This window comes from Serinus canaria, chromosome 1A, assembly GCF_022539315.1.
Source record: "Serinus canaria isolate serCan28SL12 chromosome 1A, serCan2020, whole genome shotgun sequence".
Lineage (NCBI taxonomy): Eukaryota > Metazoa > Chordata > Aves > Passeriformes > Fringillidae > Serinus > Serinus canaria.
In genome coordinates this window covers 47,660,936-47,683,050 of record NC_066314.1, presented here as the reverse complement: position 1 = coordinate 47,683,050, position 22,115 = coordinate 47,660,936, and the positions used below count along the sequence as shown (strand labels likewise).

Below are 22,115 nucleotides of genomic sequence, written 5' to 3'. Positions count from 1 at the left end.
AGGGGCGAGAAAGATTTCACATCACTTTTATTCTTTCAAGTTATTGTGTCGATGAAAAGCATAAATGTGTAAACATGCAATTTCTGCTGAAGTTCAGATCTTAATTATGTTAGTAAGTATTTGCATAATTCAATAGCTTTCATAGCCTACAAAATTACTATTACACAAAATTACTACTGCACACATGCACTCGATTTCAGATTTTTTGAATTTTTCTTTAGTGGTGGTTATACATAGGAGCTCCTTTGTGCTACTGTCTCTTTAGATATGGTAAGTGGGCTACTCCTAATTTAAACATCAACATATCTTTATATCTTGCAAACAATTTGCCAGGAATTTGCAGGAAGAAAAAGTTGGGTCTGAAATCTTTGGCCATATGGTTTTAAACAGTGTAACTCCATCCCTTGGTGAGTTCCAAACCTGCCCAAGAGCTGACTTTACACAATGCCAAAAAAAAAAGTTTTAGTTGGAGGAGATAGTAAATCTAAACACCAGGATATCTCTTTAAATGTATTTATTGAAATTTCTCTATTTCACAAATGACCTTCTTCTGTGCCTGAAACACCATATGGATTATTTATGTACTCCTTGGTATTTACTCTGACTGGAGGCATAGTGTGACATAAGTGTTGTGAGGATTAAAATTTACTTTCTTTGAGGCGAGAAATGAAGACAATGCAATATTTGTTTAACATACAGAAGTGTGTAATAAACAGGAAGGAACGAAGGGGACATGTATGTCCTGGATGGTAAGATTTTTCAGAAGCACTACTTTTGAAACTACATTTTAATGTCACCTTGTTGTTGAAGCTGAAGCTCTCTTCAGTCTGATTCAAGAACCACAACTAGAATTAAGCTCAACAAGATCTTGGTCCTTACCTTACACAGCTATGGCCTTCTGCACAGACTTGAGATTGAACCTGGCATGACCCTGCCTAGACCTGCAATGTTCCTGACAGAGTTTGGGGAGTGGTGTGCACCTATCTTGGGAGAGCTCGCAGCAGATATGGGTGTGGAGAGTTTGTGAGTGCAAAGTGACTGTCCACCCGTGGCCTGGGCTGGTCCTCAGGGACCACAAAAGTGAATTTCTGCAGGAGAGTGGTGAAGACGAGAAAGAGCTCCATCCTGGCCAGCTGTTCTCCCAGACAGGCACGGCGACCTGCAAGAGAGGGAGGAGGAAGTGTCTGTCAAAGAGGGCAATAATCGATGCTGGAATTGCTGTGGGGGAGCCGATCACCCTCCAGCTGTGCTTCTGACTTGCAGCTGGATCCTCTCCTCAGATTTACCTGCTGAGAAGGGCAGGAAGGCCTCTGGTTTCACAAACTGCCCCTTTGCATCCAGGAAGTGTTCAGGGTAAAACTCGTTTGGCTTCTCCCAGACCGTCTCATCCTTCAGCACGGAAGACAAGTTAATGATGACTGTCGTCCCCTGCACTCAAGAGGAAACAACGTAAGTGAGAACAGCAGCATTATCTTGGCACAACAGAGCAGTGCTGGTCCCTCTTTAGTCCCTCCCTATCTGCCAACTAATAGCACCCATTTCCACTTCTGCATCTTATTTGAAGCAGAGGTAAAACAGGGCCCTTTTCCAATGGCATTTGGTGCCTGCCCTACACTCTGAAGCACCTGAAATTTTGCAATTTGTAGCCTTACAAAGGCTGTACTGTGCAAATGCCAGTTTCACGGTTACACAGTGGAACCAGCCTCTGCTTCTCAGATCCTCCTGACTTGTTTTATAGCTGCAGAGAAAAAGCTGACTGACAGACTTCAAAGCCCAGCTTTTGCAGGGACCATGGAAAATCGCAAAGCTTTCCTGTTTCACATGTCAAGGTTCTAAATCAGAGGAGATACCAGATGGTCCAAAAAAATTACAAAAATATCCCAGACTTGGGATAGCAGGGCACCCGCTTGTAACAGCGAAACTGGTCTGAATGCCAATGGCATTTGAGTAGCTTCAGAGAGTAGAATTTAACTACTACCATCTCAGGAAAGCCAGTAAGCTAGTGTTCAGTGCCTCCAGAGAGCCTGTTAGGCTTCTTCTGACAGGCAGTGAACATCACGGCTCAGTGAGAGGAAAGGAAACCTTTGCACTGAGCTGCCACTGCAGTTGTGTTCCCATAGAACAAGTATAAGCCCAGAACACAGCTATGAAAGTCTGCCTGAATTTAGCATTTCAAAATGTCCTATTTTAGTCTTCAACAGTGACTGTAATTGGGGCTGGAAGTAAAATGCTGCAGGGATGGACGGGATCATCCCCACCCCATGCCTGGCATCTGCACAAGGAGAAGCTGCTATGTTGCTTATCTGGTCACGGTCACCTTGGGAATAAAGAAGCCTTGCAACTCGGTGTCCCGGTACGTCCTGTGAGGTATCCCTAAAGGAACAACATCCCCACAGCGCTGCACTTCATGGATCACAGCATTAGTGTAAGGCATGCTGGCTTGGTCTGTCATGGCGGGGGGTCTCTCTCTGCCAATCACTCTATCAATCTCTTCCTGGACCTTACCTGAAAGCAGAAGAGATAAAGAATTAGAGGACCCTTAGATAACCAGAAGTAGCTGGTACAAGCTGAAGGAAGTCTGGCTGCTTGAGATTGTAAGCACTGAGTGGGAATAGTACAAGCAGTTAAAACAGAAACCAGAAGGAAGGCATTTTTTAGTTCACTAGTGACTCTGTATAACTGTTCTTTGCTCATAGTATCCTTATTAAGGCCTTGCCACTCGATATGCTATCTTACCCCTCCTCTATGCAGCTTGAAGGGTCCCTGGTCAAGCAGCATTAGAGAATTTAAACCAATCAGCATCTATTCCAAATACTGGAAGGGGGTACACTGACCACGGCCATTCCACAGGTGAAGCCCTCAAAATGAAGGCGAGAGCGAACTTGCCCTTCAAACTCCAGTCTTTTTATCATGGCTACCCCCCTGCCAAAACAGCTGTTTGGGAACTATTTCTCCTGTGTTTCTGCTAGATCAACCATCACCAAAGCTGTTCCTCATTGCAAAATCATTGAGGGAAAAGGAGTCTTGAAGGGAAGAGGCTATACTTCTGTAAGTTTAAGTTTCTGACTTTGTATTTCTGGGTGGAGAAGCATGTACAGCAATGCCCAGTGGATAGTGGTGGAGGTGGTCTCAGAACCAGCTGTAAACAAGTCCAGGGTCACCAGACGAAGGTTGTTATAGTGGAAACCATTCTCTTCAGCTGCTTTACCCTGTGGAGAGCAAAAAAGTGGGTGATTGGAGCTGGGGTATTTGCTAGGCAAGAAGAGCACTCTCCAGAGAAGTGCTGAGAAGCACTAGATCCATTTTTTAGCATGTGTTCCTCTTTTTCTTTTGGGAGAGTAGAGCACAGCACAAGCAACATTCTGAGCATGACTGATATACTTTGTAACCCTGTTACCTCCTGTATTTGAAGGTCCTCAACCACTCCAATATACTCAGAGAGGAATGCTACTCCTACCTTCAGGACAGAAGTAAACAACTTGTGCTCTCAACTCAAACAGGCAGCAGGCCCTTGCCACTCATTGTAACACCTTCCCCCAGAGGAGGTGGAACACAGTTTTTCAGGTTTGATCAGATGATAAAAGCCACAGAGTTGAGAGGAAGATGCATTGATGTGGCAAATGAAAAATTAGCATTATTTTAACGGGGTTATCTCTAGCTATGCATTACAGATTCTTGCTGCTCCTGCCCTGGTATTTTCCTGCAATTGGAAAAAAAAAAAAAAAAGGATCAGGGTTATCAGGTTAAAGGATTATTGCTTCCTACTAAATCTGCAACACCACTTTCAGCAAAACTGGTCCCTCATCCAAATGGTAATTGAACTCAAATTTGTTAGCATATGAGATATGACAAGCTCTCTGCATGAGTTCATCTGCTTGTCTTTTCTAATCCTCTTTACACTTCCCTTTCCTAGGGACTAGCTTCGGTTAAGTTATTCTGTATATTTAGATGCTGTTGTAGTATGGATAGCAATTAATAATGCATTTAAGACTCAACTGTTATTCCAATAAAAGATCTCAGACAAGGGAGTTTGGGACAGACTTGACCCAAGTTAACACAGGAGAGGGATTTATCAGCCTGGCTATCAGGTGATGTTAGTGAACAGAAGAGAGATGTGACAAGAGGCAGCACCCACCCCCAGGCTGTACTGCTCAGTGCAGAGTAACGTGGGTCATGGGTCACCGTTTCTCAGCCCATGGGCTGGAGGTGCCTGACCCCCACAGCATGGCAGGGTTTGTTATGCAGAGCAGCAGCCCAGCCTGAGGACTTCAATAGGGGAATTGATTTGCAAGCAGAATTTGCTAATATTGCTCATCTGGCACTTGAAATTTATTGAATCCATGTGCAGAAGCATATGGTAGATGGACAGGCGGACCCAAATATCTTTGTGTCTGACTGAATTCAAGGAAAGACTCCTTTTAATTTCAGTGAAGGTCAGATTTAGGCTTTCCTCTGAATCTAACAATCTAGTTCTTAGCAAGCAATTCAAAAATATATATCCCAAAGGAGACACTGGTTTCAAATCATATCTTGGTTTAAAGGCAGGCTACAGATGGGGCAGTGACACCAAAAGTCAATCTGTTGCTCCAGTTTTTGACTGATTTTGAGGCATCAGTCTTTGATGCACTGGCATTACATAGAATCTTGCATACTGACTTGTTCCCTGGTGCAAACTTATGACATTCAGCAAATTATCAATCATTGCCTTTTAGAAGCCTTCATATTTTTGTAGGCTGGAAAGAAGGAAGTTCCTAGATTCTGAAGGAAGTGTGAAGACAGAAAACAGAAACAAGAACATCAGCAGATAACATGGTGTCTTTAGACAATAAAAGAGGTTCCGGCATGAAGAATACCTTTCTTTTCAAGACACAACTTGGAATGAAAAAGTAGGAAATTGGTTGGTAAGAGGTTTTGTGCAGCTCTAGGAGGAAAGTCAGCTTCGCAAGCTAGAACAGGCAAAGAAACTCCTTCTGACCCCAGAGGGTCTGCTAGTATCACCTTACCTTCTCCATTTCCTTTAAAAACACATCCGTGATATCTCGAGTGTAAGCAGGGTCCCAGGTCTTCCTGTGCTTTTCTATGGCCACATCTATGAAGTCCATTAACTCCTTTTGTGCTTGAAAGGCTTTCTGTGGCACTCCAGGGATCCGCACCAAAATGGGCACCACGTTGAGAAGCTGGGGTGTGAGAACCAGAGAGAGAGAGAGAGAGAGAGAGAGAGAATGGAGATATTACATGATGCAAAAAAAGAAAAATTATGAAAACACAATCCTCTCAAGCAATAGAGGGCAGCTTCTTACAGCTTGTGGTTTACCTGAGGCAGGAATCCAGTTTCTTCATCCAAGGAATTTTGAAATAGCTGTAACAGCTTCTTGAATGTCTCATCACCGTAGTCAAAACGGTCTCCAAAGACAATGTGGCAGATCATGTTGCAGACAGCATTTTTTAAGAGAACTTGTATATCAAAAGATTTACCTGAAAATGGAGACCAAACCATGAAGCTCAGCAACACCAAACTGCTGGACCTCATCCGTCAGCCATGAGAATACACAAATGCCACCTTGATGACACCAGGAGAAAAAGACCCCAAACCACTCAAAGCATCACACTATGAAATGAAGATCATCTCATTCTTATTATTGTTTGGTTGATCTAGGTTTAAAGAAGAAAACTCCCAAGAAAAACTGAGCTGCGGGGCTGTTCTGTGACTTGATAGTTAATACTGTGTTCTGTGTCTGGATGACAGCCTGTGAACTCTCAGCTGCACTTTATTGCATGTGATAATATCAATATGTTCCATGAAACTTCACAAGTTAGAGTTACTGAGCTCTGGGAATAATTCTATCTTACCTCTCTATTTCTAAATTCCTATTTGTTTACTGTTTCAAAGGGATTAGTGTTACAGTAGCCCCACTATGTAAAGCAGAAGTGTCTCCAAGGAGGGCACACAGACTAGAAACACTGCATTTGCATAGGAAGAGAGCACTGCATGCAAACAGGAGTGCCTGTAGTATTATTTCTCTCTGCATCACTGTATTGCCTTTTTCTGTGATTTCCCCATCCTTGTGGATGTCACAAACCTTCTTCAGACATGATTTCAGAACAAAGAAATCCAGCTTCCTCTACCACGTGCTCCTCCAGTGATTTCTTTCCCATCCCAAAGTTCCTCAGTGTAGAGAGTGCGAATCTCCTTAGCTCCTTCCAGACGTGCCCATATCTTGCTACAACAATCCCTGGAATTGTAGATGAGCAAGAACTGTCAGATATCTGACTTGTACATCAAGTGAATTTTGCTAGAGAACAGCAGTTGTGAGTTTGGAGGTACAGGTCTGTATGGATAGATGAAACAGTCTGACCTTGTGCAGCTTGTTCAGACAGTAATTCTGAAATGGATCACTGCACCTTCTACTGCCTGTGCATGGCTGACAAAGGTGCAGGGGGATTCAATGGGAGCAAAAAGGCTGCTAAGGATAAAGGAATCAACCCTCCAAACTGTTCAGCATTGTTCCCATAGCTTGTGTGAACTGGGTAGCAGCTTGTGCCACCACACAGGGGCTAAGGATGTGATGTGGGCAGGATGCAGGAAAATACTCTGTCTTGAATCAAAGTCACCATGGTTTTTTGCAACAACTTACATGTACCATTTTGCATAAGCACTTTGTCTTACATAAGCACCATAAGCACTTATTTGTGCATTTTGGGAGCTGGAAGAAAGGTTGTACCACTTCTGGTGTCCTCACACAGCTGAAGAAGTGTGTGCTTGCTGGAGCTGTACTACAACCACAAAGGGGAGCCCCCAATTAATCAAATCCAAGTTTGTCACCACCAAAGGGTGCCAGACATGCAAGGAGTTTGACCAGGGGGACACACAAAAGTGCACTGCACTGGGAAAGTCTTGCCTCAGTCCTTCTCATGCTAGTGCCATCAAGGAATGTCCATTTTCATGGGACTTGCCTTCAGAATTTTCTCCGTAGCCTATGTGTTCATATATTGGAAAGGGCGGCCGGTCAGCAAAGTCTTCTGATTTGTGGACCAGGGCTTCCTTCACTGTTTTATACCCATTCAGCACTACCAGGTTGGTCCAGCAGTTCTGGAGACTGAAGATGTTTCCAAACTTCTTCTGGAGCTGCCAGGATAGAAAAGCATGTCCCTGAAAATGAGCTGAGTGTAACGTCAGAAATATCACCATATCCTTCCTGAGGGCATTTACTACTGAGTGAACTTTGAGGTACTTTTATTCAGAGATCTTCAGCTGATCTTTCACCTTGATCTTTGCAGTGCAACAGCTCCAAACAGTGCCAAGCAGCAGTTGTAGCAGGGATCAATGCCCTGAAAGTGGAAAACTTTAGAATACACCTATCAATGCCAAACTGTTGTCATGACCATTGTGCAAGTACTTATAATTTTGTCAAGAACCTTTGTGGGGATGTTTAAAGACTGCATGCTCAATAATGAATTATTTCCTAATGTTTCTATTTATTTTGATCTGAAAGAATAAGTAAGTTCTTAGTTAGTCTACTTCTGCTGAAGGAAATACGGATAATAAGGTGATACGTAATTTCTGTTTAAAGATGCATTTGTACCTAAAGATCTACCCAGAGCCAGGTTTCCAGAAACATAGCTGGGAAAGGCAATTCCACACTGGAGTTCCAGGTCAACTTTCTCCCTAAAAGGAGTGTACACATCTAGTACAACTGGTAACTGGCACACACCCTACATGTGCTGTGATCTGTGAGCCTCATAAAACTGAAACAGGATGGCTGCACAGGTAATCCTGTCAGCCATACACTCACCATGGGAGCTGGCCATGGAGCAAAGCCTTCTCCAGGTAGGCAAGCCATTCAACAGGACATGGACTCCTGGGAAGGCAGGTCAAAACTCCCCTGCTAGTCAGGAGCACTGAGCAAAGCTCAGAAGCACATTGTTAAAAACAGTGCAAGAGTATGAGTTCTTTTGAGATAGTGTAATCAAACCAGTAAGTGTTCAAATTTAAATATTAGCACCTAGTTTGTCCACTGAGAGCATAGATATGCCTCTGAGAACACAGAGAGTTAAAAGCTGTGAACTTCCACGGGAAGCTCTCTTAAGTTCCAGTTCGTAAAGACAGCAAACCTCCCCTAACCAGCTCCAAGCTGGGCGGGGGGAGGGGAGGCCATGCAGCCAGAAGAAGAAAGCCAAGCCGGAGACAGAAAGAAAGAAGCTTCTGCGAGATCGAAGAATAGAAGAGCACCGCAAAGCTTCAAGCAGCCATCCCCCCACCCCTCCCCCGGAGGGAGAGAGAGAAAGAAAACCTGTACCTGTGATAGCGCAGCCAGCGTGAAAGAAAAAGAAGAGTGCCCAGCAGAGCAGCCAGCCAGAAGAGTTCATAAACCAGCAGAACCTGAGACTTTTAACCCTTCTTGTAAATGATAAAAACCTTGCAAGTGCTAATTCATCCTAGAGTTGATGAAATAGAATTTGAAATAGCAGAAAACGAACAAGTGTGATACAAGTTCGTACAAGTGAAAAATGTTGAAAAAAGCTGAGAAGAATCCTAAGTGAAAAGAGATAATAGAGTAACCTTTAACTAGACTTTTCTTGTATAGCCATAAGCAAAACCACTTGTGTTCCTGTAACACAGAGACTTCATTTAAAAAGAAACAATAGCTCAGAGCCAAAAGAGTACAGTAATGTAAAAGAGTGCATAAACAGAGATGACAAGTGAAAAAAGTAAATGCCCTCCATCTTCAGAGAAGAAGAAAAAAATAATCTCTGTTCAAGAAACCCCTCAGCCCCAAAGAGTGAAATTTGAGAGAGACAAGTGTCCCAAAAGAGAGGGACTATACTCTTTTTAAAACTAGACAAAGCATCCTTAAAAAAAAAAAAACCCAGAAGCAACTCTAGTCCATGTGCATTAGTGAGAGCACTAGACACAGAAAAAAAAATATCACAATAGCAAATGTTCTCTGGGCAGTGCCACATGTGACATAAAAACACAAAAAATTTTGACTGTTTCCTGAAAAAGTCTGTAGTGCAAGAAAAACTCCTCTCTTCTCAAAAAATTAAAAATTAATTATCTGAAGAGTAGTAATAGACCGAGAGTGAGTAATCTAAAAAATAATAACTGAATTAAAAATCCAAAGTTTTGTTTTACTTAATGTATTAGAAATCTAATAAGAGAAAGAAAAAATTTTAAAAGTTTTCATCCTGTGTATAGTCCTAAGTTAATACCAAGTTAATAAGTTTTTTTTTCCTTTCATTCTTAAACTAAAATCTGCTCTGCTCTGTCTCTAATCATATCTCACAGTAAATACCAAAAAAAAAGTATTTTCATAAAAGCACTAGCATTGCACCAAGCTCAAACCGTAACAACCCCACAATTTTCTTCTACTTTTTTTTTTTCCTGTCTTTTTTTCTTTGTTTAAAAGGTAAGATTCTTGATTTCTGCACTGTAACATTGCAGGGAATTGAAGTACTTAATACTGTATTTGCAGTAGGGTTGAAAAGGGAATTAGCATTTCACTGGCACTAGAAATACATCACTAAAAATGATTACTGGTCAAGATTGTGGTTAGCATGACCCTGATGTGATATGATTTGAAAACGGGAAGCTTTTGGACTATATGCAAGCAAATCGTACAAATACTAAATTTAGTTTCTCCACTTGCAGGTTTTGGACAGGCAGTTGAACTAGAAAAGAGGCCTTTAGAGTTTTCAAGCTGAACACAAAACACCCCTGGTTTATCTGCTGCAGGCTGTCAAAGCCCTGCTTTCCCTTTGAGAAAAGGTAAGCCCTGACTTTGAATAGGAACCTGCTGAGATTTCGGGCATTGCTGCAGGGGCAAATCCCACAGGCTGGTCTCTTTAATTGAAACTGTCACATGCCTGCAGGCATTCTTCAGTAACTCCCAGGGAAGCCTGCCAGTCCTGCAGCCTCATTCCCAGGCCACAGATATTTGTTTGTCTCCCCTTCTTTGCACAACCTCCTGCTCCTTTGCCTCCAGGCCTGCCCACGTGTCAGGCTGGAAGCCAGCTCTACAGCAGCACCTCTCACTGGGGGCACAGCAGTGGTGTCCCACTGAGCTCATACAGAGATGGGGAGATAGAGGTAGGGAAGTGTTGGTGCATGATTATCTCTTTGTGCTGGCCAGGTCAGTGTCCTTGAGCAGTGACTTGCTTCATCCTGGACTTTGGAGAGGGCGGAGATACTGAAGTTGGCCAACAATAAACTTTCTAACATAATTTGAAGTATTAGAAAGCAAGTGTGCTTTATTGTAGCACTGGACTCCTCTAATAGAAAAAGTGTCATGAAATACCCTTTACGACAGGGTATTTATTCCATCATGATCATAGGTATTCATAGCAGCTGTTACATAGACATCACTTTCCCTAGGACTTACCTGTACACATCTGCCTCCTACTGGAAGTCCTAGAGGATCATTGAAAGCTGTCTCTGGGAGCCAGACTCGCTGAGTGCTTCAATATTACCGGTGACCTTCCCTTGAACTTTTTCCTTGATCATGTGCTCTTGTTTCTTGTCACATACCTTGCCACTATATTCCTCATTATCTGTTTATCCAGCTCTGTTTATCATCCTATGTGCATACTTTTACATTCTTTTACCTTTCTTTGCTAGTTAGTCTTAAAGCTCTATCTAGCAACTTCAGGGGAAAGGAAAAATCCTGTTCTCTGTGTTATGTACCTGTAGCTGATGCCAGGGTGTGACCCACCCCTCCTGGGCCCACTGCGGATTGTATGTGGAGGGTTTTGCCCAGGGGCTGCCACTCACCTGGCTGAAGGAGCGGTGGGGGTTGTGGAAGTCGACAGAGAACATGGTCCCGAGGAATGGCAGCGAGGCTGGGCCCGGCGGGTAACGGCTCCACTTCTTTCTGCGCTTCATGAAGTCAAGCAGTAAAGCAAACACTGTAAGAAAAACTCCCAGTATAGAGATGTTACTCCAGATGGATGACAGCTGGGACCCCAGCCACAGGAGCAATGCCATTTTAGCCTGTATACTCCTTGTTCTTCCTTTCTTGACCCAAGACTGTCACTGCCTCCTTTTGCCTTTCCTCTTCTCCTCTCTCTCTTTCTTGACCTGACAGCTGCCCCTTTCTCCTTGCTTCCTCCTCTTCCCCTCACTGCCTTTTTCTGCTGCTCCTCTCTCCCAGCACTTGCTGGCTTTTGAAATGAATCTTGGCTCGATCTCTAAGCTCCTCCTCTGCTCGGTTCAGCCCAAGGGGAGTGGTGATGAGGGTCGTCCCTCCTCCTCCCCCTCTTTTTCTTTCAAGACCAGAGCTCAGAGACCTCTGTTGCCGCTGAAAGTAGCGGCTGGTGCTAGCAATCCCCTCAGTGGGGCAGGGCTGGGTGAGCCCTGGGTGTTTGGGTGTCTTCTCTCACAGACAAGGAGAAGTTCACAAGCAACCAGTGTTGCTGCATTCTCATGGGGCAATTTGGAAAAAGGTTATTTAAATGTGTGTCACCTTCTTTTTAGTACAGGCAAGTCAAGGAAGAAGCAGCTCCTGAACACAGATCATACAGGTTTCTGTTTGCAGGTTAAGGATAGGTTCCACTGGAACTTGAGAAAGTTCATGTTAGATCAAACATTCCCTTACAGAAAGCACTTACTGCAGAAATAAGCTTAAAACAGTCCCCTGTGATTTTAAAAATAATTTATGTTTCTAGGATTAAAAATTTTTATCAAACTTCAAGTGTCAGCCAGCACAATGACCTCGGCTTTTGTAGAACACAGCTCAGCTACAGGAAGAAGTCACATGTATTACAAGGTGCTTCAAATATCCAGCCTTTGGGGCAGTGGTAATGCCAACACAATTATGGAGCTAGTCAAAGTATTTCCTAAAGCAGCCTGCTGTGTGCTCCTGGCATCCCTGCCACTGGAGATCAATAACCCTTGCTCTTAGGACTGTCAGCTCTAGATAAAAAGAAGCAGTAAACCCATCACAGCTTGATCTGTGATCTCAGTGTGATCAGAGGAAAGACTCCTAATGGAACAGTTGTTGCAGCAGTGGTGGAGAGCTCAGGCTGCAGACAATGCACCTGCAAGTGCTGTGCAGGCAGAGCTGGTGTGAAGCCAGAGCCTCCAATGCCCTTTACCCTGCCAGGTGAGGCACCTCCATGCTCGTTATCTGTGTGCTGACCTTATCTTGTTCAAGTCTCCACAGCAGAATCCTGTTCTGAAAGCATCATGACTCAGGGTTCAGGGTTTGTCTCAAGTAGAAACAAACATGTAGAATGGGAAACAGTTGGGGGGCTTACCAGCTCCCAGACCACTGCAGAATTGTGATTTCTTTTGTGTTACAGAGACATGCTGGGGTAGGTCACACACCTGGAGAGCCGTCCCAATGGGCACAGTGTCTTCAGGAAGGACAGGCTGGAAACAGTGAGGAGGGGTTGTGTGCTGTGCAGAGGAATGCCCAGAATTTGCCCATGGGAGAGGTGATGGGCCATCTGAGTGTCTGTGGACAAAGAGAAGTTGGCAAAGTGCTATGGGCAGTGCTGGGCCAGGCACTCACTACAGGCTTCTTGGGAAAGGAGAGAAAGTCAATAGAGCCATCCCACACAATCACAGGCCTCAGGGCTAACTCACAGTGTGCCTTAACTGAAGGGCTGCGTGGTCAGGCACAGTCTGGGAGGCTTCTTGAGTGTGCTCAAGACAGCTTCATGACACAGGTGATTGAAAAGACAACAGGACAAGATGCTGTGCTGGGTTTGTTGTTCACAAAACAGGAAGAATTGGTTCAGGATATGATGGTCAAGGGTAAGTTTGCCTGCAGCAACCATGAAACTGTGAAACTAAATCCTGCAAGAAATCAGCAGTACATACAGCATCCTGCCCTTACATGCAGGAGAACAGGTTTCATTTCATCCAGGAATCTCCTTGAGAGAATCCCAAGGGGAGATGTCCTGGAGAGTGAAGGGGCTCAGGAGAGCTGGTTGTTCTTTGAGGGCAACCTCCTCAAAGCATGTGATCACTGTGTCTGATTTATTTCTGGACACTGCAAAGCCTTTAACACCATTTTCTACAGTACCATTTTTGCTAAATCCATTATATAAAGACTGGCAGAGTAGCTGATAAAGTGGGTGGATGACTGTTCAGATTGTGGGGCTGAAAGAATTGGAATCAACAGTACAGAGTCCAGCTGGTGGATGACCACCAGTGATGTCCTGTAGGTGTTTATACTTGGGCTGATAAAGTTTAGTTTATTGATAACATGGCTGATGGGACAGAGAGCACTCTTGGCAAGTCTGGCCTGGGAGAGCTGCCAGAGCTGAACTCTGTTTGCAGTATAGCCTGGGAGCTTGTTGGCTTTTGAGTACCCTCCACATTTCAAACAGCTCTAGTGTGAGGTCCTAGGAGACAGAGCTGCAACAGTTCTCTACTCAGTGGGCTGGCTTGAGCAGGAGATGGCTGAATGGTAAAAGGTGATCAAGGGCTTCCTCCCACATTGATTTTCCTGACACATGCGCTCAGATGACAGAAAAGATGGGAAATGTGGGCCCAAGAATGTCAGTGGACATTTCCTCATCACCCCACCAGTAAAAGGACGCTACCTTGCCTGTTTCACTTTATTTTGAGCTTGACCTTTATGAACTTCAGCTGAAAAATATTCACCTAGGTCCTTTCAGTTTTACTTACCGTGGCTAGAGCCAAAGGCTGTTGGACTCCCGTCATTCACCTGTGGGCTCTAACAAGGATGGTTGATCAGAATTCAGGAAGTGGATTTAATTCTAATGAACACCACCCTGGAAGGCCATCAGAATAGGAACTCTCCAGCTACTCTGCTTCCTGTGGCTCAGCCTTAACATAAAGTGACAAAGCTGCAACCTGAGAAATGCAGCAGCTTAAGAAAAAACACCCTACACTGACACTGACTTCCCAATTGACATCTTTCCAAAAGGTCACTTGGTAAATGATCCTTTTATTGCAAACTTGACAGCTCCTCCACTTTTGGCTAGTAGCATGGATGGCCAGTCCTGCAAAGGAGTGGAACAAGTGCTATAGCTTCATAATTGCAAAAGAACAGTTTTCAAAGCCAGCAAAGAAACAATAGGCAACAAATCTCTTTCTCACAGAGAGCAAGAGAAAAGGGTCATTACTCTTCTGAAGAATGAAAGCTGTTCATTTGCATTTCTTTTCAATAAAGTAATATTTTGAGCAATTTTCAAGTCGGGGAAAAAACCCTCCAAATCCATACATATTAATTTTAGCTAACTGCTGCCCAGCTGTGCTGGCTGTATGTCTTTCACCGTGCACAGTCAATTTAGAGATGAGCAAAGTGGAATAAGAGAAGTTGCATGCAGACATTACCATTCTTTGAGTGAAGGCACTGAAATACAAGCAGAAAGGCAACTTTAAGAAAAGACTTCTTGCAAAACAAAGCACCCAGAAGCAAGATAATGCAGGAGTTGGCATTTAAAAAAAAATTTTAGGCACTTTTAGTTGAACCTTTTTGTCCATGTTGTCCATAAGATCATATTTAATTATAATTACATGCTATATTTCCTTTTTGAAGGACCCTCCCTCTGTTCAGTGCACAGAATAGATGATGATCATTTACTAACCTGGTTTTAATATACATTTTATATATCTTCAAAGTCTATTTTGCCACCTACTGTTCACACCCTGCCCATAAAGCTGGTTTAGATGGGTTTTTCCACAGTGGTCATTAGTGCCTGCATGGGTGAGGAGCAGGTAGTCATTTGTCCCCAAAACATCCCTCGGAGATGCCACCAATGGAGGCAAATGACCTTCTAAGTGTTGGAACTGAGTGTAAAAGTCTAGAAGGTGCCACACACAGCTGTCCACAGCACATGCCCAGCTCCCAGGCTGAGGCTGCAAGCAGTTTTTGCAGATCTTCCTGCGGGACCACAGCTTTGGCACCGTGGTCATGGAGGTCCCAGATTAGTGCCTGGCTGTGAAACCTCCTGTTTCAGTAATTACCCAGCACTACATACTTCTCTCTTCACAACGGTGCTGTGAAACCCTTCCAATGGCCAAAGAAACGCTTCTCCTTCCCTCCCTCTTTGCTTCAAGTCTGGAGCCAACCAGGAAGCACTGGTCACTTAGCATGAATATTTCCATGAGCTTTCAGAAATTTTTTGTCCAAATCCCAGCAGGCTGACTGCTTGCCCCTTAACACCTCAGATATAGATGGACACCAACCTCAGCAATTTTTTCTTCTAGAGAAGCAAAGTCTCTTGCAACAACATTGGTTAGTGTGAAGCCTGCTGCTCTCATTGCCTGGGTATCCATCTCCCAGGCTACAGCAGAGCTGGGGCTGGTGAAGATCCCAGAAACTTTTCCTCTTTGGTGGCCTCTTCTAAGGCAAAAAAACCATGGTCTCCCACCTAGTCCCAGACGTTTTTTTGATCCTTCCTCCACCTCCTTTTTTCAGCACACAATGTCTCTTTTGCCTGTTATGCTTTCACTCAGATGGCTTCCCCCAGCCATTTTGGTGCTGGAAGGGGCAAGGGGTGCATGGCAGAGACCAGCTTCACACTTGTCATTTGCCCCTAGCAGCACCTGGCAGGCAGCAATAACCAGCACCTGCTCCACTCAGACATCTCGGGGGAATTTTAGATGAAAAACTGAGAGCTCTTTTAGGTGCATGCAAACTGGGTTTTCAAGTGCTTGTAGTGAAGCCAAGTTTGAGCACAGTTTTAGAGAGCTGCTGCAATGTGTCTTCCTAACAGAAAGCTGCCTCTTGCCAAATTTTGCCTGTAATGCTTCAAAGCATTTAACTGAGACAGGAAAATAGCACCAGAAATTTTTCTAATGGGTTAGGAGAAGGTCAGATAAACAATGGATTTCTAAGAACGATGTCAGCTGTTAGAAAGGCACGAACAAACTTTTGGCTGAATGTTCCCAAACAAATTTAGCCTGAAGCACAACCCCAACTCTGGAAATTTTAGTCTCAGCTGGTTCATTGTGACTTTCTTGGCCTTCAGATGGGGATTTTAAACATTAGAAGTACTTCTGCAGCCTTAAGATGGACTGTGCTAACAGCTTGTTCATAATAAAGCAGTCAGCAGAACTGAAATAGCCCAGTCTTTCATAGTTACTGTTACTATGACTTACTGCCAGCCTTCCCACATTGCAAAGAAATCTGTTCTTCAGGCTTTTCTTCCTTAAATTCCCCATGGCTTTCTACTATTTTTCCTATATCAATCACACCAGTTCACTTATCACTAAAGTGAGTCGCAGTTTCACCCATCCCTGCCCATGTCATTACCCCTCATGCCATCCCATCACCATGCATGTCCCTTGCCCTGAAAGAACAATGACTCTCAACTTAGCGCCAAAAGCAAAGCATGTCTTGGGCCCCATCTTTCACCTCAGAGGGACAACTCTGTGCTGGTGCTGGAAGATGTCAAAGAGACAGGCTCCAGTGATGCTGTGAGCAGTTTGGCAGAGTGAGCTGTGCAGTTGCTGCAAACGTCAACATCTGGATGAATAAAGCAGCCACTGAGATGAAGTCACCCCTAGAAAAGCCTTGGAGAGTGAGGGGTGAAAAATGAAAAAGATAAGGGCAGAATGGCTTTATTTTGACTTGACATTTCACAGAGCTTGAGATGATCCAGGACTGAGCTCTCATGTACATGTAACGCTGCCCAGCAATGGCTTCACAGCTCAGTAAGCCCAAAGCTGTGGTTATGGGCCCTAACCACAGCATCCTCATCATGTTAACTGGGGTTAAGCAGAGATCAAAGCAAGCTGGCTTAGGTTTAATGGCCAAATTCAGTTCTCTCACAGAGAGAACTGAATTACTTCAACCTGAGTTAGCCCAATAGTGCTATTGCACATGCAATTTCTGAATCAAGGGGCTGCTTTGCACAGGTTGTGGTTCCAGCACTGGTCCAAAATGCCTCCTGAAGATTCCATTAAACCTCTGTGATGTGTCTGAGCTCTGGGAAGATTCAGAAAATGACTGGCAGCAGTTGCTTGATTCACACTATCTTGTGAAACTGTCAGAAAAACATGGCTTACGCCCCCAATACCATAGGCTGTTGATTTCTCTCAGCTGCTGGTTTTGGTTTCCTGCTTTTTAAGCTTCTCAGGAGCTGTGAATATCTTCCTATTCTTTTCTTTTTTGGTTTAGTACTGATACCTTGGGGTTTTTCTTTGCTGTAATGAGAGCATCCTGGGGAATTCAAGATACAGTTACTGGCTAAAATCCTGTAAATTTTTTTTCCCCATAAGAGATACATTTAAGTCCACACAGAATAACTCATCCTACTTTTCTAAAGTGTGAGATCAACAGACACCTTTGGAAAGAATGGTGTAATTAAATCCATGTTTTGGAAGCCAGACAGACAAAAGCATCTTGGTTTAGTTTCTGCCATTGATTTGCCCTGTGGCACTGAGTTATGGCACTGCCCAGTTTATAATAATTTCATTTGCTTATATTTTTCTTGAACTTCTTGAGTTGGAGATGCCCTGGTTGTGATTTGTGCATATTTCAATTGTGTCATTTAGTACCAGAATATGGTAAACTTTAACAGCTTTCCTCTCTACAAATTTGTATATGAAGCCTACAGATCCATGTGTGTAATGGAAAATGCAGACAGCAATAGAAAACTTGCTTGGTAAACCAGCAGATTGCTGTTGGAAGACACTTTCTCTGAGACCTGGATCAATGCAGAATGCATTTTAAGATTCTTTTTTCTGTGTTTTCTATGGCTTCAATTAGCCGGGCACAAATAATTTCCTATTCCATTAATGTCATCCTGGTATGACTCTTCTGCTTAAGGGTTCTGAAGTTGCCAGGAGAACAACATGGACTTGCCAGGGCACAGAGCTGGGCTTTCTCATAACTGCCTGGGAAATACTGAATACCTGGTTTAAATATTAGTATTTTGTAAGGAAAGAGCACTATGTATCCCAGCACTAACTTTCCCAAAGCAATGTTCATGAACCCAACATGCTGCAAATGGAAAAAGGCTAATACTTCTACCATATACATTTCTGGGAACATGGACAGCAGAGAGTGGATTTTGTGTCAGATCATTTTCCTGCGTTTAGGATGTTCTTTGCACTCAGATACCATAATGATAAATGTAACTACATTTCTCCAGAAATTAGATTATGTAGGTGATTTATATGTCCATCCTCAAATGGAAGGTATCATAACTTAGCAATGCTGAAAATATGTTACCAGTAAAGCTGCTATTAAATACATCTTTCTTCTGTTTAAACTTTTCAAGCAAATACTTGAGACTAGCTTCCAGTTAAATTCTACAAGTTTTGCTGTTTACTCAGTGCTTTATGTATTAGAAGTAATGACACTCTGCTTTTAAGATATTGTTTTTGTAAATATACTCTGAAGTGTAATATAAATATAAGTAGTTTCTCTCACCTCAAAGTGGCTTAATACACTAAATTATTTTCAGAGAACATTGCAGAATTTGAGAATGAAATAACATCTGCCTTTCTATATTTATGGGAATAAACAAAGGAATGTTACATGGAATGTCTTGAGGCAGGTCCAGTAGAAACCCAGAATGGAATTTGGACACAGCGATCAAAAGTTCTAAGTCTGGAGGCATAACTGATGCTGACCTTACCACGTAAGCATGTACTTGGTTCTCCACTGTACTTTGATTCTTTCGCTTTTTACTGTCTCGAATTCCAAGTATTGTGAAGGTTAATATGGACACAGTAATTTTGATAATTATTTCATGCTTGGTCTGTTCCATATCTAGAGACTAGACTTCACTTTATTTCAGTCTTCAGAGAGAAGACTTTATTATATTAGAAAATTTCAGACCATGTGGGAAATGGAGGCTGATTTAAGAACCTGATGAGGTTTGGTAAGAGCTATTGCTTTTTGAAAAGAATATAGAAAGAAGAGGCTCTGCCCCACGTTCTCTAGAAAGCCTGAGTAGATAGTGAACTTTCCTTCCCCCAAGTGAGAATACAAAGTTGAAAGAATTCCTCAGCATGACAGGGAATCAAACTAGAGCTTCCATCTGTTAGAACGGTGGCCTAGCTACCCAACTTTGGCTGCACTGTTTAATAAGATGTATTAACTGTGCTTTGGAGGTAGTATCACTGTACAGAAAAGAAAAAGTTTTATTTCATCATATCTCCTTTCCAGGGTGTTTGTTAGATTTTGTTCTCTGGTTTCAAGGTTTCAATGAGGATCTGTTGGGCAAGCTTCACATCATTTCCCTGCATTTCAGGTCATCCCAGTCACTTTTATTGCTTTCAATTTGTTTCAGAATTTTCTCTCTTTTTTTAGCATTTTATTCCTTCAATTTCTTCTCCTGTCTCTTTGTTTACCTTTTTTCCCTAATTTTGGGACAAAAGGTGCAGTGTAAGAAGCAAAACTTGCCAAAATTATACTCATTGAAAATTATACTGATTGAAATCCTGAAATCAGAGAATGACATGAATGGACAGGAGAAGAAAGGGATGAAATGAAGTGCTAAAAAAGAAAGAGAATTCTGAAACAAAGTGAAAACAATAAAATGGTCTGGGATGACACAAAATGCATGGAAATGGGCCAAATCTTGCTGAATTTCTACTCATTGACATCTTGAAATCAGAGAAGAAAGTGAAACATCTGAGTACGGTAGACTTATAATAAAACTAAATTCAATTTAAAGAAAACAAAATTCTGAAATGAAGTGATTGTAATCAAATGCAATGACATCACATGAAGCACTCCACTTTGCAAGCATTTTGGAGTTGAATCATCCCTGAAGGTCTGGGCTTGTGGTTTTCACTAGCCTAACCTGAGGCATAAGCCCAAGCCTAAGCGGCTGTGCCTTAGAGGGTAGCACTCAGCTGCTACCCTCAGTAGCTGCTGGCCCCATTTCCTCTCTTGCATAATGTGTTTAATGGAGCTGTTTACCCAGTTGTGATAAAGAATCTACAAATCCTGGTGCAAAGGGCATTAATGAGCATTGATACCAGAATGATTACAAAGCAAAGATACATGTTGCTAATGATCTCAAGTACAGATTAAAATAGATGAGGAGCTAACCTGAAGACTCTCTTTTATTGCAGGAAGTGTCCAGCTAGGATCTTTTTCTTCTGGCAGAGGGAGTTTTTCACAGGAAGCATTTTGCTGCTGTTTCCATGCCTTGGAAAGGCAGTCAGAGATGCTGCTTTTTCATAGTTAGGTCCTCAGTTTGGTCAGTTATGAATAAAATAAAAAAATAGAAGCTAATCTGGCTAAAAAGAGAATGGCATTTTTCTCCAGTGCTTATGGCTCTCAGGAGCAGGCAGAATAAACTTGGGTGATCCTGTCTCTTCATAGGAAAGTCAGATTTCAGGCTTCAGCAATAATTCTCTATCTTTTCACTCATTAATCATTAATATCAGATGATATTAATGCACTAAACTGAAAATATTCAAACATAAAATTTTGATGATCTAAATCCTGTTAATAATTTCAGAGAGAATAGTATGCTTGCTAGAGAACAGAGTTTGTCATTTTCATATATAATGCAGTGTCTTCTCATTAACAATTTTTCATGGTTTTATTTGAAAAAACCTTTTCTGTCAGGATAAAAAATGACTTGAATACAAGTCAGCATTTAGAAGTTTTTCTCAGTGTGCTGGAAATAGAAGATTGCTGTGTGTACTGTGACAGTGAAATGGGGGTTGTTTATGTTTGATTTTAGTGTGATGCTCCCAATGATAGTTTATGTTCCACAAATCCAAATGTGCATTGGAACTCAGAATGTGTATTTTGTATTTCTGTAGGAAAAGAAAACCCTCAAAGAACTTTCAATTTGAAATATTGGCACAGTTGTGCTCACAGATGAATTAGTAACAGTGGGAGCATATGGAGTGAAATAGAAATTAGAAATGATGGAAGTTCATGCAAGACCTTATTGCTGGGCTTTCAGTTTGTCAGTTTCCTTGGGAGCTCCACACCAAGTCATCTGCAGGTTACTTTGGCCAACAGTACTTGCTACACTCTCAAGGCAACCATATGTAACAAGCCCAATTTTCTGTGCTCATTTGTAATTGTGGTTTTGTGTCAACAAAAATACTCACACTCTTACTCAGGAGGTATCAAAGATGGAGGAAGGATCAAAGATGGTGGCTGCAAGGGAAACTGAGAAAGAAAGTATTTTTGTGATTTTTAAACTGACCAAAAGACCAGGTTGGTGCTGAAAGACATCACAATGCCATGCAGCAGGTGAGTGGTAAGGATGCATCCCAGGATGTGCTGGGGCTGCTCCTTTCCTTCCGATGGCAAAACAGCAAGCTCCTTGACATAAGGAGCTTCTCCACCTGCACAGAAGCAGCAGCTCCCTGAAACTGCTGAATCCCAGGTTCCCTGGGAATGGCTGCATGGCCCAGCACCTGCAGCTCAGAATGAGGTGTCCCTGAGCACCAGCAACATGCAGGGCTGGGCTAGCCATGAAAAATGAATGCTTTTGAGGTAATAACACTTTAAATCTTTCTGTTGGGCTGTTTAAAAAAAACCCACAAAACCACGAAAATTTTCAAAGCCATGCCACAGATGGAGATGACAAACCTTAGTTCTCCTATGGACTGAACACAGGCACTATGGACGTGAGTTAAAGCCTTTCTGCAGCTCCTTTCTCATTTGTGCTACTCCAGGATAAAACATATTGGCTCATATCCAGAAAGAGGGAAAGGCTTCATGAAAATCCTCAGTTGCTTTATTTACTTAATGACGCTTTATTGCCTATTTCAAAATCAAAAACTTTTTTGTTTTCACCTAAGGCCTAATACCTGGGATAACCTTTGCACTCAGAATTAAAAAATAGCAACTATTTCTAAGGCTACCTGTTTTCCTGTGCAAGTCTTTTGGTAATGAAGGGCACCTCCTGTGCTGACAGCTTTGTGGCACTTGGATCCCACCAGCTGTGGAAACAGAATCCGCATGGGTTCCTATAAGCACACCTTGCTGCTTGTGCTGCTGGAGGGAACAGCGGTAGAGGGAAAAGCTGCCAACCCCAGCCAAGCTGAATTCCATGGTCTCTGCTGTGTCAGAGCTGCCACTGATCTCGCTGTTTTCCCCTGGCTGGTTGCTCTCCAAAAGTGGCTTCAGGTCAGAGGTGCCCCCTCTCAGTGTCACACAGCACAGGAATTTTCAGCCAGAAGCACATTGGGAATGGGGAGGCTGCAGATC

The 22,115-nt window shown here is 42.8% G+C and overlaps 1 protein-coding gene and 1 long non-coding RNA gene across 2 annotated transcripts; one reads left to right on the top strand and one right to left on the bottom strand.

Annotated features, from left to right (window-relative positions):
• Positions 1–10: 10 nt before the first annotated feature.
• LOC103813311 (cytochrome P450 2D14) lies at positions 11–11,184 on the bottom strand. The gene is made up of 9 exons (XM_009086562.4): positions 10,769–11,184; positions 6,955–7,126; positions 6,081–6,233; positions 5,315–5,475; positions 5,004–5,177; positions 3,068–3,209; positions 2,318–2,505; positions 1,287–1,428; positions 11–1,159 (listed from the first exon to the last, which is right to left on the bottom strand). The coding sequence occupies exons 1-9, from the start codon at positions 10,979–10,981 to the stop codon at positions 981–983; spliced, it is 1,524 nt and encodes a 507-aa protein (XP_009084810.1). The 5' UTR covers positions 10,982–11,184; the 3' UTR covers positions 11–980.
• On the top strand, positions 7,476–21,524 carry LOC127059092 (uncharacterized). The gene is made up of 3 exons (XR_007776536.1): positions 7,476–9,766; positions 18,481–18,564; positions 20,009–21,524. It is a non-coding gene; the product is annotated as an uncharacterized LOC127059092 (long non-coding RNA).
• The last annotated feature ends 591 nt before the right edge of the window (positions 21,525–22,115 follow it).

Bases quoted from the DNA above. Each gene is read 5' to 3' on its own strand.
- LOC103813311 (XM_009086562.4), bottom strand. From the start codon at position 10,981: ATGGCATTGCTCCTGTGGCTGGGGTCCCAGCTGTCATCCATCTGGAGT. The intron at 6,234-6,954 runs GCAAGTCCCATG...CTACAATTCCAG, and splicing joins CTACGGAGAAAATTCTGAAG to GGATTGTTGTAGCAAGATAT. The intron at 5,476-6,080 runs GTTTGTGACATC...CTCCATTTTCAG, and splicing joins TGAAATCATGTCTGAAGAAG to GTAAATCTTTTGATATACAA.